The following is a 16,131-nucleotide window of genomic DNA, read 5'->3' on the forward strand; positions in this document are numbered from 1 at the left end:
TTGTTAGGAGTAGCTCCCTGTGATCTTGGACGGGACCGGAAGTCCTGCCCCCTACCAGGGAGCATGGCTTGGAGGGTAAAGGCCAGAGGTCATGGGAGCTGGTCTTTCCTAAACGAAAATGAGCCTAAAGTGGTGAAGGGTCTGAGATGGCGGTCACCTAACTTTAGTATATAAAGTGGTCTGTTCCTGTGAAAGGAACCCTGGTGATGTTCTGGTCACATGTTGGGCAGGGATCTGCGTGGTCGGCAGTTCAAAGCCAGCAGCAGCTCTGTGGGGGAAAGACTGGGTTTTCTGCTCCAGGCACCAGTTACAATCTTAGAAAGCCCTAGCAGGGGTCTCTATGAATCAGCATTGACTCCATGGTACTGAGGTTGCTTTTTCTGGTTTGCTTCCCATCAAGAGTTAGCATCTCAGAACCACTGAGTCACAATGGCAGTTTGGGCTTTGGGTTTATTGTGTGTTGGGGCAGCGAAACAGAGGCAGACCTTCGACAAGAGGAGTTGACACAGTGGTGGCATCGATGGGCTCAAACATATGCACAATTGTGAGTGTGGCGCAGGACGGAGCAGTGTTTCGTTCAGTTGTGCACAAGGAGTCAGAAGCGACTCGTAACAACATGCCAACCACAGTGCCCGTGCTGATGGGAAAGCACAGTCTCCTGCGCTGGGTGCGCCCAAAGCCAAACCAGACCCACTGCGGTCCAGTTGATTCCAACTTGCGGTGAACCTGCAGGACAGAGGTGAACTGCTCCGTTGGGTTTCCAAGGCTGCTCATCTTTACAGGGGCAGGCAGCCTTATCTTCTCCTGCAGATCGGCTGGTGGGTTTGAACTGCCTACTTTACGGAAACAGACACCCACACACACACACCTGCTTAACCTGATGCATCGCCAGGGCTGCTGCAGGTAGACAAAACAGTCTTTGCCTGCTGCCCTAACCTCACTCATCCAATCTGATGGTTCGGCGCAGACATTGTGTGGGGCGCTGAAGATAGGTGCAAAAACAAAATACCTCCCTGCCATTGAGTTACTTCCCATTGGTAGCGACGATAAAGAACTGCCTCTGTGTGTTTCTGAGACTGGACCTCAGTGGGGGAGTCAAAAGCCTCAACTTCCTCCCACCGAGCCGGATGGTTCTGAATAGTTGCCTTTGTCGTTAGCAACCCAACTAACTCATTAGACTACTAAGTCCACAGTCATGAGCCAAGCTAGTGTCCTCAGGCTGCTGATGTTTGAGGTGCTGGATTGAACTGGGTGGGTTAGAAACCCCTTTGGGCATGGGTTGTCTTTGTTGCGAGGCTGGCTTCGTGTGGGGTGTCTCAGAGTCCATCCCGCTTGAGATAGTAAAGAGATAAAGCAAAGGGCAAAGGGGCTCCAGATGCTCTGGTCCCTGAATCTCTCTGGGCTGCAGCGGCTCAGAAGCAGCTGGGAGCTTCCTCCAGCACAGAGCAGCAGAGCCTCCCCCTAGCGCCCACTGCTAGCCTAACTCCTGAGAAAAGAAGAGTGGGTTGCTTGAAGTGTTTCTGCCCTTAGCCGCACTGGGTAACAAAACAGGTGGGGAAGCAATCCAGGCAGAGAAATAGTAAGTGAAAAGACCCTGAGGTGGGGGCCCGGGAGGGGGGTGTGGGTGTAGGAAGGGCAGAGGCTGGACTGGCCCGGCGCTGGGAGTGCCCGGAATGTCTGGCTGGTTTCAGATGCCTTCTTCCATCCAGTTTAAACCTTTGTAGCTCTGATGATGCCCCTTCTATTTAAAAGCCTCTGGTCTGCAGTAACAGTTCCAGTGTGTGCCTGGGTAGGCACCAGGGCTGCATGGGTATGAGAGGCAGAGTGAATCTGGGGAATAGAAAGGGGAGAAAAAAAAACTTAGGGGACACAACAGAGCATTTTGTCTTGATGTCCCAGATCCTTCCCCATGTCCATCGCAGCCTGACTTTCACTCCAACAGCAATATGAAGCCACTTGTTTATTGAGCACAGACTGTGTATTTTAAGTCAATCACTGTTAACAGAGGTAAACCAGTCACAGCTATAGACTAGGAGTGACCGTTTGAGAAACCTATGCCTTTCCAAGGGCTGTGATCTGGGCTCTGGACAGAGCGAGAGAAGGTTCTGGGTGGAGTGAACGCTTTACCCATGCTCCTTGGACATGTAGACAGCTCCATGGAGTCTCATTCATGCCATTGAGTCAGTTCTGACTCACCGCAACCCTATAGGACAGGGAAGAACTACCTGTGGGCTTCTGGGACTCTTGATGGGAACAGAAAGTCTCATCTTTCAGAGAGGCTAGTGGTTTTAAACTGCTGACCTTGCCATTAGCAGCCCGATACACTTCTCCCCTGGGGCTAATTCCCGCTCTCATGTAGATGCTGCTGTATCACAGAGAAACTGATGCTGGTGCCCCAATTGCCATCCCACCATCCTCTTCAGCATAGTACTCAGCTGCCAAGTCAAAGGTCAACCGTTCAAACACGCCAACTGCTCCCAGGAAGAGCAATGTGGCCGGCCGCTTCCACAGATTGCAGCCCGATGGGCAGTTCTGCTCTGTCATGTGGGATGGAATCAGCTCAATGACCGTGGTTTTGAGGGGTGGGTCACCCCAAAAAATGACGGGATTCTCCCAGATGTTCACCCACAGCCATCGAGTCCCTTTTGATTCAGAGTGACCCTGTAAGACAGAGTAGAAGTGCCCTTGTGAGTTTCTGAGACTGTAACTCTTTTCCGGAGTCTAAAGCCTAGTTTTTCTCAGAGCAGCAGGAGGTCTCGAACTGCTGACCTTGCAGCCCAACCGGTATGCACCATGCCACCAGGGCTCCTTCACTACGGACACTCCATTTGCTGCCAAGAGAGTCCCTTTAGATGCTCCGGGAAAGAACGTGGCCAGGCCCAGGCAGTGGTGAGTGGCCAGGAGGGGGGGACCACCGGAGGGAGGTGTGCATCGGATCTGATGACTGAGGGCAGGCTAGAGGTGATCATTTTAAGCGAGTCACTGGTCCCCTCCTCTCCCTTCCAAGGGCAGTTGGAGTTTGAGAGACGCTCAGCTTTCTGGCCAGCGCAGGTCCTGGAGAGGGACAGGCACATTCTGGATGGGCTGGGAAAGCAGGTGCAAGGAGGGTGAGTCACCCTTTAGACTCTCCCGCCCGGCTGTCACGGGGAGGGAGGGGCGAAAGGAAAGGGCGTCTGGGAGTGGGGCCAGAACGGAAAGCGAAAGCGCTCCTAACTTTCACTTTCGCTGCTTCTGCACGCGCACGCCATCCAGGTGGCCCCCATGACCACCCTCCAGAAGCGCTAGGGTTCAGCCGCGGTAGCCTGGGCCTGGCCCCCAAGTGCGCAGCGTTCCTACCGGACGACCCGGGCAGCGCCTCCTGGCAGGAGCAGAAAGGGAAGAGACCTCCATGGCCGGGACAGGGGGTCCCCTGCGTCTTCGCGACTGGCTGGTGGCGCAGATCGAGAGCGGGCGCTACGAGGGCTTATGTTGGGAAGACGCCGGCAAGACCGTCTTCCGCATCCCCTGGAAGCACGCAGCCAAACTGGGTTACCAGGCGCAGCAGGACGCGGCGCTCTTCAGGGTAAGGGGGCCTGCGCGGGCGGGCGCAGGAGGCTGTGTTCACCCGACCTCAGTCCACCGCTCTAGAAGTGCAAGGCCCTATTCGAAGGACGTACCCTGTGACCTTGGGCCACTCACCCAGGCCCCTATGCCTCAGCTGTCTCTAGGTAGAGGCTCTCGTGCTCATCATACATGGGAGATGAACCCCCTCCCCCCAAAAAAACAAAACACAACAAGCCAATCTCGACTGGATGTCCTGCACCATCCCCACCTCCCAGCGAGACAGTCGTGACACTGCCCAGGGAAATTAGAAGCTGTCCATGGAAATCCCCTCAATCTCCTAACCTGAAGCCTGGGAGCCCTTACCCTGACTAATCTTCCCCTCCCCACCCCAATCCCCACCCATGCCCATACCGCTTCCCTACCCCTCCATCCCCCATTTTTCTCCTATACCCCCTGCTGCTGCTTCTAAACCTCCTCCCTCTTACCTCTCTTGGGGCTCCCAGCATGCCCTCCTGGACTGGCCCACCCTCCTCCTCTTGTCCCACTCTGTCTTGGTCCTGGTCTCCTTGTAGAGCTTCAAGCCCCAGGTGTGCAGGTGTAACGTCTCTTGGATGGTTCCAAGACTCCTGGAACTCAGCTTGTTGTACCCATCCCCATTAGTTCACCCCCACAGCATCTGCCACCCAGACTCCAGACCCAGACACCTGGACCCTGCCTGCTCCCCCTCCCCCTATTTCCAGCCTGCTGGTTCTCCTTCCCAAACAGCTCTTCAATCCCTGGACCCCATTTCCACCGTGTCTCACCAGGCCAACTGCAGTCACCTTGTTGGATCCTGGTTGCTCCTGTCCTCTGCCTCTGCCCCCCCTTTCTTCTCTGCCTCTGCTCCTAGTCCTCCACAGGGATCTTACAAAAATTCCAGTCTGCTCAGAAACCATCCTTAGCTCCCCATGACCCCTGTGAAAAAGTCCCTGCCCTTTGCCAGGACCTCAGGCCCTGTGTGAATTACCCCTCCCTGGCTCCATCTTCCCCACTCCCTTCCTGCCCCAACCTGGCTGCTCTTTAAGTTTCTAAATGTGCTCTCTCTCTCTTAGATATTTGCATGTGCTATTAGTCCCTTTCTCTAGAATAGCGGTTCTCAACCTCTGGGTCACAACCCCTTTGGGGGTTGCATGACCCTTTCACAGGGGTTGCTCGATTCATAACGGTAACAAAGTTACAGTTAAGAAGTATCAACAAAAATAATGTTATGGTTGTGGAGTCACCACACCATGAGGAACTGCGGCATTAGGAAGGTTGAGAACCACTGCTCTAGAACCTTCTTTTCTGTCCTTGACCATCTCCCAGTTATCTCTAGAGAGTCTTCGTTAATGTATTCATTTATTTAATGTATTTATCGAGTGTTTTGTCTTCAGGGACATTCCTCCTTAATTCCTGTACCCCTTCCTCACACCATATACACATACTCTCAGACACACTCCCAGATCTAGCAATATCGGGCTACTCACTGTCGCCTGCATGCCCCATCCCCTTTTACCCTTTCAGGCCTTTTGCTCAAGCCATGTCCTTGGCTTCACCTGGTCACTGCCTTCTCATTCTCATTCTTTAAGGCCCAGTTCAAGTGTTTATTGAACCTCTCCTGTGCACCTGCACCATTCCAGGTGCTTGGGGACACAGCAGTGAACAAAACAAAGATCCCTCACTTCACAGGGCTTGTCTTTGCCCCTCCTCTCCTGGGCAGCCTGCCTCAGCACAGCCCCTGGCCCCACACCCAAAGCGATAGTGCCCTGTACACACACCACCTTTGAACTAGCACGCATAGCCTCAACACCCTGACTAAATGCTGAAATCAGTGAGCACCTGGGCCAGGTGCTGTGCGGAGCACTCTACACCCACCAGCTCACCTTACGCCCACCATAGCCACCTGAGGTGAGGTGTGAGCAGTCCCCTTGACAGATGAGGCAGTGGAGCCAGAGAGGTCCCACTGATGGCAAGTGACATCTACATAGGAGATGTGGCTTGCTTCCTTTTGGTCACTGTCTCCTACAACCAATGCGGGGAGTCCCTGAGGGCAATGAATTGAATAAGGGTTTTAGCCCTGAGTGTGGTCATAAAAAAACAACGTATCTTTTCCATCCTCCCCCTTGGCCTCTCTATTTCAGCCTTGGTGGCACAGGGGGTTACTCTAACCACAAGGTCATTAGTTTGAATCCACCGGCTACTCCAAGGGAGACAGATGAGGCTTTCTACTCCTGTAAAGATTTAGTCTTGGAAACCCCCAGGAGCAGGTCCATCCTGTCGGATGGGGTCGCTCTGAGTCAGAATCAACCCGATGGCAACGAGAGGTCATTTTTCTCCTTCTCCCAACTCAGGGCCTTTGCACTCTACCTAGAGCATTCTTTGCCCCGAGCTCTGTGACTTTGGCTGTTTGGGGTTTTCTCTCACAACAGAACAATGCGAGGACGGGGCAGGACCGGGCCCTGCCTCCTCCTGTTGGAGAGAGGACTGCTATGAGTCGGAGCCGACCTGAGGGTACCACTAACACCTCACCCTGGGCAATCTTTCCAGTGTGTAGTGAACACCCTGGGGGTAGTAGGACTTGTGTTGCCAAGTAAAGCTAGAGGGGCATTCTCTCGTGACATGCTTTTGGTTTTACCTCTTACGTTCGACTCTTGAATTATCTGGAGCCTACACTCAGTGCCATCAAGTCGATGGCGACTCCTAGTGACCCGAGAGGACAGGGTAGAACTGCCCTGGTGGGTTTCCGAGACTGTCACCCTTTAGGGAAGTAGAACACTGCATCTTTCTCCGGCGGAGTGGCGGGTGGTTTCAAACTGCTGGTCTTGCGGTTAGCAACCCAAGGTGCAACCACTGTGCTCTCCAGAGCCCACAAGGTGAGAGCCACTGCTATGGTTTACTCATTGCTTGCTAACACGTGTCACCATTTGTCACCTGGAACGGAGTTTCCACGTGACCCTGTTTCTAGCTCTTTTCCCACTAGACTAAGCTCCTTGATGGCCAGGACCATGTCTGTCTTGTTCTCCAGCCAGTTCCCGGCCTCTGACTTGAGGCCTGACACGCAGAAGTAGCTCAGAGGATATGATGGATGGATGGATGGATGGATGGATGGATGGATGGATGGATAGATGGATGGATGGTGAGTGGGAGGCCCTTCTCCTTGGCCCCAGGCCCCCACCTCAGAGTATTCCTCTCGAAGTCCCACTGCTCCCCCCACCCCCCAGGCCTGGGCCGTGTACAAGGGCAAGCACCTGGAGGGCACTGACAAAGAGGACCCCTCTACCTGGAAGACCCGGCTCCGCTGTGCTCTCAACAAGAGCGCTGACTTCTGTGAGGTGCGTGAGCGCAGCCAACTGGACATCTCCAACCCCTACAAGGTCTACCGGATTGTATCGGAGGGCGCCGGTGGCCCAGGTACCATCCTGACTTTGGGGGGAGTGGCCCCAGGCGATGAGGGCCTCACTTTGACCATCTAGAGAATGGGCCAGGGTAGACTTCTTGAGCTTAAACGTAGGGGCTGGCCAATTAGAAGCATCCTTAAGTCGATCTAGTTGGTTTTTCCACTTGACAAGCAGGTAACCGAGGCCCAGAGAGAGGGAGACCTTGTCTGAGGACACTCCGGGAGTGGGGTACTCCTGGCTGGGGTCACCTTGGTTATCGCTTGTGTTATCCAGCCCCTTGCTGTCCCTTGTTTCTTTCAGTGGCCAATGCCTGTGCTCTCCCTGAAAAGAAAGGCAGTCCCCAGGGCCAGCAGGACCCTTCTGGGAAAGTGGCTGGACAGGGCTGCAAACCAGACTGGGTAGGTGTGTTCCTTTGACCCCAGAGACCTAATAACTCAGCAGCCTCTAACCTAGCCTGCTTTGGACCATCTGCAGTATTGTGGTTTCATTGCCTCCATTCTGCATTCAGCCTTCTCTCCTCCTAGCTCAGTGGTTCTCAACCCTCCTAATGCCATGACCCTTTAATACAGTTCCTCATGTTGTGGTGACCCCCAGCCATAAAATTATTTTTATTGCTACTTCATAACTGTCATTTTGCTACTATTATGAATCATCAGGTAAATATCTGACATGCAGGATGTATTTTCATTGTTACAAATTGAACATCATTAAAGCATAGTGATGAATCACAAAAACAATATGGGAAATATTTATTTCTAATGACAAATAAATGAAACTTTGTCTTGAAGCATGGTGTAGCATGGGTAACAGTCTTCATGCTAGATACTCCTTCTGGGCGTATCTGCATGTGGGCGAACCCGCCCGGAGATGGATAGAGGAGTGGCGTCTTGGTTCCTAAGACCATCAGAAATGTGTGGTTTCCGATGATCTTAGGCAACCCCTGTGAAAGGTTGTTCGGCCCCCAAAGGGGTAGAGACCCACAGATTGAGAACTGCTATCCTACCTCTAATCTGTCTCTTCCAACATTTCCGTTCCAGTTTTCTGTTCCCTTCCCTCCTCCATCCATGCCCTCTCCTCCATCATCCACGGCTCCCTCATTCCATCTCCACTCAGACCCAACTCTATCATCCCTATTACCCCCACCCCATCATCTATGGGTCACTGCTTTATCCTCAAGCCCCCCCCCTCTACCCATACATCTCTGCCTTCCTTCCACCATCCCTAGTGTGACTCTCAGCATCTGCTTGTCTCCCTGACCCCCACTCTGGCCCCTCTAGCTCCCTCACACCCTTCCTCGTCTCTTCATTCACCCGGCACTTGTCTCCTCACTTGTCATAAGGCCTCCTAACCTCATCACCCCCACTCCCAACTCCTCTCTCTCCCTCCACACCACTCCCACTGAATGTTGTGGGGCATGGTTGGGAGGGGTCTGAAACCTCAAAGGTCTTATCAAGCCATTGTGGTTCAGTGCCCAGGTTTCCCTCTGTCCTAAGGGGGACAATCTGAAACTCCTATTACTCATAAATGGTGGGCCCCTACCCCACCGTCATGGCCCTCCCTCCCCATGCTCAGGACTGCTCTGGAGTAGCCACGGAAGAAGAGGACAAGGCGGGCTCCCTGCCACCCATAGCCCCGCTGCCAAGTCCTTTGGCCGACCACAGTAAGGATGGGCTTCCTTCACTCGCTCAACCTCTTTATTGCCTCCCCAAACGCCCAGGCTGATGTACCTGACTGCTCCTTCTCCTCCCTCAGGGTACCAGGCTCAGGAACCAGCCCTCTCCTGGAGCTCCACCCCCTCTGAAGAGTTCAGCAACCCAGGTAGGAATGAAAGGCCCTTTCCTGAGCCTTGGCTGCCTCCCACCCAAAGCCACCCACTAACAGTCTCCACTAGCATTTGCTGAGGGCTTCATTTCTGCCAGAAACCATGCTAAGGGGTTCCCAGCGCTCTGTGAGGCAGATACTGCCAGTGTCCCCATTGGACAAAGCAGATTAAGCCCCCTGTCTAAGGTGGCCCAGCTAGTAACCCTGGGAGAGCTAGCACAGGTCACGATCCTTAGTGCAAGAAAGAATCCAAGAGTCTGGATGCAATGCTCACACCCCTAACTGGATTATATACCGCTGTCTCCTCCTCTCTGGGCCTCTATACTACTGCATGCTCCATACCACTGAATCCTCACTGGAACCTATAGACTACTATAGGCCGCTGTCTCCTCCTCTCTGGGCCTCTATACTACTGCATGCTCCATACCACTGAATCCTCACTGGAACCTATAGACTACTATAGGCCACTGTCTCCTCCTCTCTGGGCCTCTATACTACTGCATGCTCCATACCACTGAATCCTCACTGGGACCTATAGACTACTATAGGCCGCTGTCTCCTCCTCTCTGGGCCTCTATACTGCTGCATGCTCCATACCACTGAATCCTCACTGGAACCTATAGACTACTATAGGCCACTGTCTCCTCCTCTCTGGGCCTCTATACTGCTGCATGCTCCATACCACTGAATCCTCACTGGGACCTATAGACTACTATACGCCACTGTCTCCTCCTCTCTGGGCCTCTCCATATACTATATAATATATACCACTATCTCCTTGTACATACTAAGGTCTCCTATAGCACGATATACTACTTATTGTATACCACTGTGTCCTCCTGTGGGTCTCTATACTACTATGGTTTTGTAAATCACTTTTCTTCCTAAGGGCTGCTTCAGTACCCCCATCGCCATCCTCGGCCTCATTATCCCTAACAGCATTGCGGCATCTGCCCTAGGATCTCAGAGGTCAGGGCTGGGAGGGCCTGTGTCCCCACCTCCATGGTACAGATGACCCCAGAGCTTGCACTTTAACCCCTGGGCTGGCTTATACTGGAGCCGCTATGATTTATGGCCACCAGTATTTTCACTGGTTAAGAAGGATCGCCTAACGCTCCCTTCCAGGGGACTGGTGAGCCTCCAGGTCCCCTGTCCCGTGGTGGCAAGGTGTGAGTGGAAGCAGATGGGGGGAGTGGTGAAGGGGTGGGGGGAGGGGTGAATGACGGGAGCCCGCGCCCCAACCGCCCGCGGCGTGCGCCCCTCCCGGTCCCCACAGATTGCTGGCTGCATGTGCGACTCTTCTACGGCGCGGAGCTGGTGCGCGAGGCCACGGCGCGCACTGCGGAGGGCTGTCGTCTGAGCTCACGGGCCGCCGCCTACCCCGCCGAGCACCTGCTGGGGCCGCCACCGCGCATCCAACAAGTGCGGTTCCCCAAACCGCCGCCGGGGGCGCGCGCGCTGCAGCACCTGCTGCCCCACCTGGAGCGTGGCGTGCTGCTGTGGGTGGCGCCCGAGGGCGTGTTCGCCAAGCGCCAGTGCCAGGGCCGCGTGTATTGGCGCGGCCCGCTTGCCCCGCACCGCGCGCGACCCAACAAGCTAGAGCGGGAGCGCACCTGCCAGCTCCTGGACACGCGCCGCTTCTTGGCCGGTGAGAGCGCGTGGCGGGCTGGCCAGGGCTCAGGGCTCCCACGCGTTGGGTTTGGGTCCGGAACAGGAACGTTGAGAGAGGAGAGTGGACACACGAGATGTGGACACGGGAGTGAACTTCAGGCTACGTCAGGACATGACACAGAATTACTAAGAGTGGGCACAAATATGGAGGGCTGGACACAGAGGTGGACATGAGGACTGGGCACAGGGGGACCTAGGCAGGGGGGCGGGGCAGGCCTGGGTGCTGGTGGTGAGTGTGAGCATAGGATTTTGACACATGTGTTGGTCCAGTTAAGGGGCATGTGGTGGGCATCAGGGGCACTTAGGCACAAAATAAGCCGTAAGTGATGAAATAAGGACAGAGTGGGCTGTGCACTGGGCTGCTGAACGGCAAGATCAGCAGTTCGAAACCACCAACCGCTCCATGGGAGAAAGAGGAAGCTCTCTACTCCCATAAAGAATTACAGTCTCGGAAACCCACAGGGGCAGTTCCACCCTGTGCTGTACAGTCTCAGTGAGTCGGCCTCGACTCCATGGCTGTGGGTTTGGTTTGGTGAAATACGTGGTAGTGGCAGCGAGTGGCCATGGCGACATGGGATTGGTACAGGCTTTCAAGTGGGGCAGGGCTCCCAGGACCTTGGCTTGAGATATGAGCACAAGGTGTGTAGTAGGTGGGGAACCCATAGTGGCCCAGTCCCCACAAGTCTCGGTGCCCGTAGAACTGTGTGCCCACCTGCGGGATGGCCACCCTGAGCCTGAGTACCAGATCCGCCTGTGCTTTGGTGAGGAGTACCCAGGCCCTCCAGGCCGGCCTGAGGAGCGGCTCGTCATGGCCCACGTGAGTGCCCCCCTCGCCGTACCTCTCCCCTCACTCCAGAGAGTCCTTCCCCATGGTCCAGCATGGGCTCCCTCCAGTCCTGGTGGCCCTGACATATTGGATGTGACCTCTTGCTCTGTGTGACCCTTCCTGTGAAATGGATGTGGGGAGGGGCTGTTACTTGGACAGTGGCTTCTCAAAGGAGAGCTTAGGGGATGCTAAGGACAGGGACAAAGCCTGCTCATGACCCCACCTTCCCTGACAGGTGGAGCCTGTTTTTGCCCGGGAGCTGGTCCAACACTCAAAGCGCCTGGCTGGTAGTCCCCGCAGGGCCCCAGTCCAGCATCCCGGATGCCCTCACCGACCTGCTGAAGCACCTGAGTCAGCCCTGAGCCGATCACCCTCTTCTCAAGACCCCAACGTCAGCTCCCCACAAGGAAAGAACACCCCCTTGTGGACCTAGGTGGACCTAGGCCCTCCCTCTCCAGGTCTCAGGTCTGGACATCAGAAGCCGCTCTCTGGCCTTGCCTTCAATCTCTCAGCTCAGGGCTCTACCTGAGACACTGGGAGGGGGAAGACCCCAGGCCGGCTGCACGGAGGGTCTTGGGGCAGAACCGAGACAGACCTTGAAAGCCCAGAAAGAAAGACCTCTCTGCTCAGGGTGCCTCCAGGTGCCTACTTAGCACAGCTCTTCCCTGAGGTGGCCAACGCCCACTGCTTAAAGCCGAGTCCAGGAATGAGATCCTCAGGTTGCTTAGAGTCAACCAATAATTTAATTGCCTGCCCTGAATTTCCAGAACCTTCCCCTCACAGACGAGTCTCATCTCTTTATTTGGAAGACGGTGTCCCCAAGCATCGTCTGAACTTGGGGCTTTGGACTCTAACCACTGGACCACAGGTTACCAATGCCGCCCAGCAGGACAGGACCCAGAGGTCCCCACTCCCTGCCAATCGTTGCCACCTTGACAATCAGGAGCTGGATGCCTAGAACCATAGTCATTCACCCCGCCTTATCGGGACTAGAGTCTCCCACCTCTTTTCTCCCCTTTTTAGGTTTGTGAGCTTATTTATAGGAATTCTCTCACAGATGCCAACATAATAAATCTCACTGAATGAGAGGTTCTTACGTCATTTCTATGAGGCTGGCAGGCGGGAAAGGGCATGATCCGACAAACAAGAAAAGTCCAATCAGAAACATTAAATCAGCCAAGGTGTTATACGTGTAAAAATGTTTACAACCACCACCCGGTGATATTAGTTTTTATTTATTTATTTTAATTTAAATCATTTTATTGAGGGCTTGTACAACTCTTACCACAATCCACACTTACATTCATTGTGCCAGGCACTTTTGTACGTGTATTTCCCTCATCATTCTCAAAACATTTGCTTTTCACTTGAGCCCTTGGTATCAGCTCCTCATTTTTCCCCTCCCTCCCCGAAGATAATAGTTTTAAAATTCACTCAACAAACCAATTTCCCAGTTCACCGAATTCTTGCTCTGTGCCATGTTAATGCTGGTTGCTGGGGATAGAGCAAAAACAGAAACAAACAAACAGTCTTGCCTCTGCGTTCCTGGGAACGTGCAGCCTGTTTTTCAGCGGGGACCCAGTGATTGTCCCCCGCCACCAGCCCTCATCTAGAAGCCGTGGTGTTCAGGAGTCCCAGCAGTCCAGGTGTGGACATCGGCTTGATCACTCACTAGCTGTGTGACCTCGGGAGACAACTTATCTGAACCTCAGATTCTTCATTTCTTTTCTTTTTGGAATATTTTATTTGGGATGAAATTGGACCCAGCCAATCATCTACCTAGTTAGCAATGTCTGCGTGTAACGTTCAGTGACATGGGCTGTATTCTTCACACGATATTATCATGTTTTCTCTTTTTAGACTATCTTATTCGTGTTTTGGAGGAAAGATACATAGCAAATTAGGTTCCCCTCTAGCCACTTTTATGCAGTTGGTTGGTTAGATTTTTCACAATGTGTCCACGTTCTCGTTATTTCTGATCTTAGTGTTGTTTCCATTCATCTAGCTTCCTGGCCCCTCCTTAGTCCTTGGTTTGGTCTTCTATAGTTGATTATTTAAGGGGACACAGTATTCGTGGGTGAGATTATTTATTTTATAAGGCCATCTATTTGGATGAAAGGTGACCACCGGAGTGGCTTTGTTTCCAAGTTCAAAGATGATAAGTGATATTTGAAGGGTGATAGTCTTAGGAGTTCTTTGAGTATTAGTCAATGTGTCAGACCTTGATTTCAGGAATTTGAGTTTGGTTCTAAAATGTTGGCTTATTCTAAGGGAGACTTTCTACTGTGTCCCTGGTCAGAGTAGTCAGCAGTGGAGCCAGGCACCATCTAGGTCTTCAGGATGCTACTCTTCTTGTAGGCCATTAGTCCGATGGACTAGTTATTTCTTGAATATTTGGTTTTCTTCACTCTGCTCTGTCCATACTGGAAGAGACCAATAATTATATCTTAGAGGGCCACTGACAAGCTTTTTTAAGACCCCCAAGAGTACGCATCATTCTAGGGTGTTGAAAATTATGAACTATGTTGAGTCAATTGACTAGGTTGTCCCACCTGTCCCACAGCATCAAACCCCATAAGCTAACCGTACTCCAAGGTGTAAGGTTATGTCTTGTTAGTATCCATAATGTGTACCCAATGAGGTTTAATATATTTGTACAGCACACATAAACACGTGTATGTCTGTATGTGAACCCCCATATGTGCACATGTACCTTGCTATCCACAGATATGCATTTATGTCTACCTTTGCAGCATAATTACATGCAATACAGGAAATTGGCCCTCTTCTTCCATGCCCCACGTCTTCCCTAGACAAGTTGTGGCAGACTTTGCCCACATTGGGTATTGCCTTTCCCATCGCCCCAAATCAGTGTCTACTGTCCATAAGAGGCGTCCTGGTGGTGCTGTCGGTTAGGTGTTGGGCTGCTAACTGCAAGGCTGAAGGTTCAAACCTACGAGCTGCTTGGTGGGAGAAAGGTGAGACTCTCTACGCTCATCAAAGATGTATCATTTGGGAAAGCCTGCAGAGGGCTGGTAAGAGTCAGCATTGACTTGATGAGGGTCGATTCGACTAGTTTTACAGTCTATGCAGCCATTCTCTATCTTTCCCCCTCCCATCCCTGGTAGTCATCAATCACCACTGCCTCCTGTGCGCGCACCGATTCTTGACTTTATAAAAATGAAACCAGATATGTGTCGGTCTGGATTGACTTCCTTCACTCAGCAACATGTCCTCCAGATTCATCTGAGCTTCGTGTCTCAGACCCCTCGTTCGTCTTTACGGTGGCCTGGCGCTCCGTTGTACGTGTGGACCACAGCTTGTGTATCCACTCTTCCGTCGAGGGGCACTTAGGCTATTGCTATCCATGCGATTGTGAATCGTGCTATGGTGAGCACAGGCGTGCATGTCTGTTCATGTCACTGCCCTCTGGGTTACACTCACTCACGGCCACCACATCATAGCGACCCTGCAGGACAGGGTAGAACTCTCCCTGAGTTTCCGAGACCTAACTATTTTTAAAAGTAGAAAACCTCGTCTTTCTCCCGCAGGGCGGCTAGTGGTTTTGAACTGCTGACCTTTCAGACTGCAGCCCAACACAGATCCACTATGCCGCCAGAGGTCCCTTACGCTATACTAGGGTAAGGCAAAAATGATTGCTTCTAGGGCTCCAGCTCATACGTGCACGGTTTTATTTCAAATAATACATGTTTAAACAGGCTTCTCTGATCAGTGGCTGGCTACAGACAAGTTCTCACAATAATACACTTGTCTTCATCATATCAGAATTCTTCCAAAAAAATATCCAGTCAAAACAGCGGGGTTTGCAGGCCAGTTAAATTCAAAGCAGACACGGCAGCTCAGAGGTGATGAGAACAGTTTTGGGGGGATTCCGAATGGATCATCTTGATAGAGTTTCCTCAAAGGACGGAGGTTGGTCATGGTGATTGCTTCTTATTACCTTCCTGCCCCCCCCCAAAAAAACAACACCAACCCTCACTACCATCAGGTCAATTCCAACTCACAGCGATCCTATAAGACGGGTAGAACTGCCCAGGTTTCCCAGACTGGAACTCTTCACGGGAACAGAGAGCCTCATCTTTCTCCCTGCCGTGGATGGTGCTTTCCAAAGGCTAACTTGAAGGCTCGCCGTCCAGAGCGTCGCACCGACAGCACCAGGGCTCCCGGGAGCGGGGAGTAGAACACAACACTGCAAATAGCATCGCACAAGTTGGCTGTCCAGGTCCCTGAAGCCGTGACCTTAAGGTCACGGGAACTTCTCCCATGAGGTGTCTGGTTGTGCCTACGCAGTTTCAGCAAGTGCATTCTGTTCTGTGGTGGCATCGGTGCCCAGTTGCCACTTGCCATCTTGCCCTTCTCCTGTGTGGGCAGCTTAGTAATGTCACCTTCGTCACACCGTGTAACCCTTACCACGAAAGGATGCCAATCTCCCGTCACCCTAGAAACAAGGTCACAACATCGCTGGGAATGAGCTTCTTCCTCCCTGGGTTTCCTCTACTCCCCACTGGTCGCTGTAGATGGACCTCTACAGCGGAGGATCAGCCCACCCAATATCAGCCGAGGCACCTACGGTAATTTGACCCCAAGGACTGCATAAAACGTGTGCTCAAACACGGGACCTATTCTTGTCATCAGAAAGTTCATGATCCGTGGGTGCCACGTGCCTGAAGGCCCTCCAGGCAGTGAGGTCATGGACTAGATGTGCTTTTTGCGGTTGGCTTACATCACAGATACTTTTTAAAAAATCATTTTATTGGGGGCTCATACAACTCTTATCACGATCCATACATCCATCCATTGTGTTGAGCACATATGTACATTTGTTGCCATCAT

General features: G+C 52.7%; 1 protein-coding gene across 1 annotated transcript; it reads left to right on the forward strand.

Annotated features, from left to right (window-relative positions):
- The first annotated feature begins 3,249 nt into the window (after nt 1-3,249).
- LOC142462178 (interferon regulatory factor 4-like) lies at nt 3,250-13,034 on the forward strand. Its single transcript, XM_075563813.1, is given in 9 exon segments — nt 3,250-3,562; nt 6,783-6,972; nt 7,260-7,357; nt 8,532-8,619; nt 8,712-8,777; nt 10,057-10,428; nt 11,150-11,268; nt 11,513-11,566; nt 11,568-13,034. Coding segments are annotated over 9 exon segments (1,233 nt in total). The 5' UTR covers nt 3,250-3,388; the 3' UTR covers nt 11,640-13,034.
- Nucleotides 13,035-16,131: the final 3,097 nt, after the last annotated feature.

This window comes from Tenrec ecaudatus, chromosome 12 (genome assembly GCF_050624435.1).
Source record: "Tenrec ecaudatus isolate mTenEca1 chromosome 12, mTenEca1.hap1, whole genome shotgun sequence".
Taxonomy (NCBI): Eukaryota; Metazoa; Chordata; class Mammalia; order Afrosoricida; family Tenrecidae; genus Tenrec; species Tenrec ecaudatus.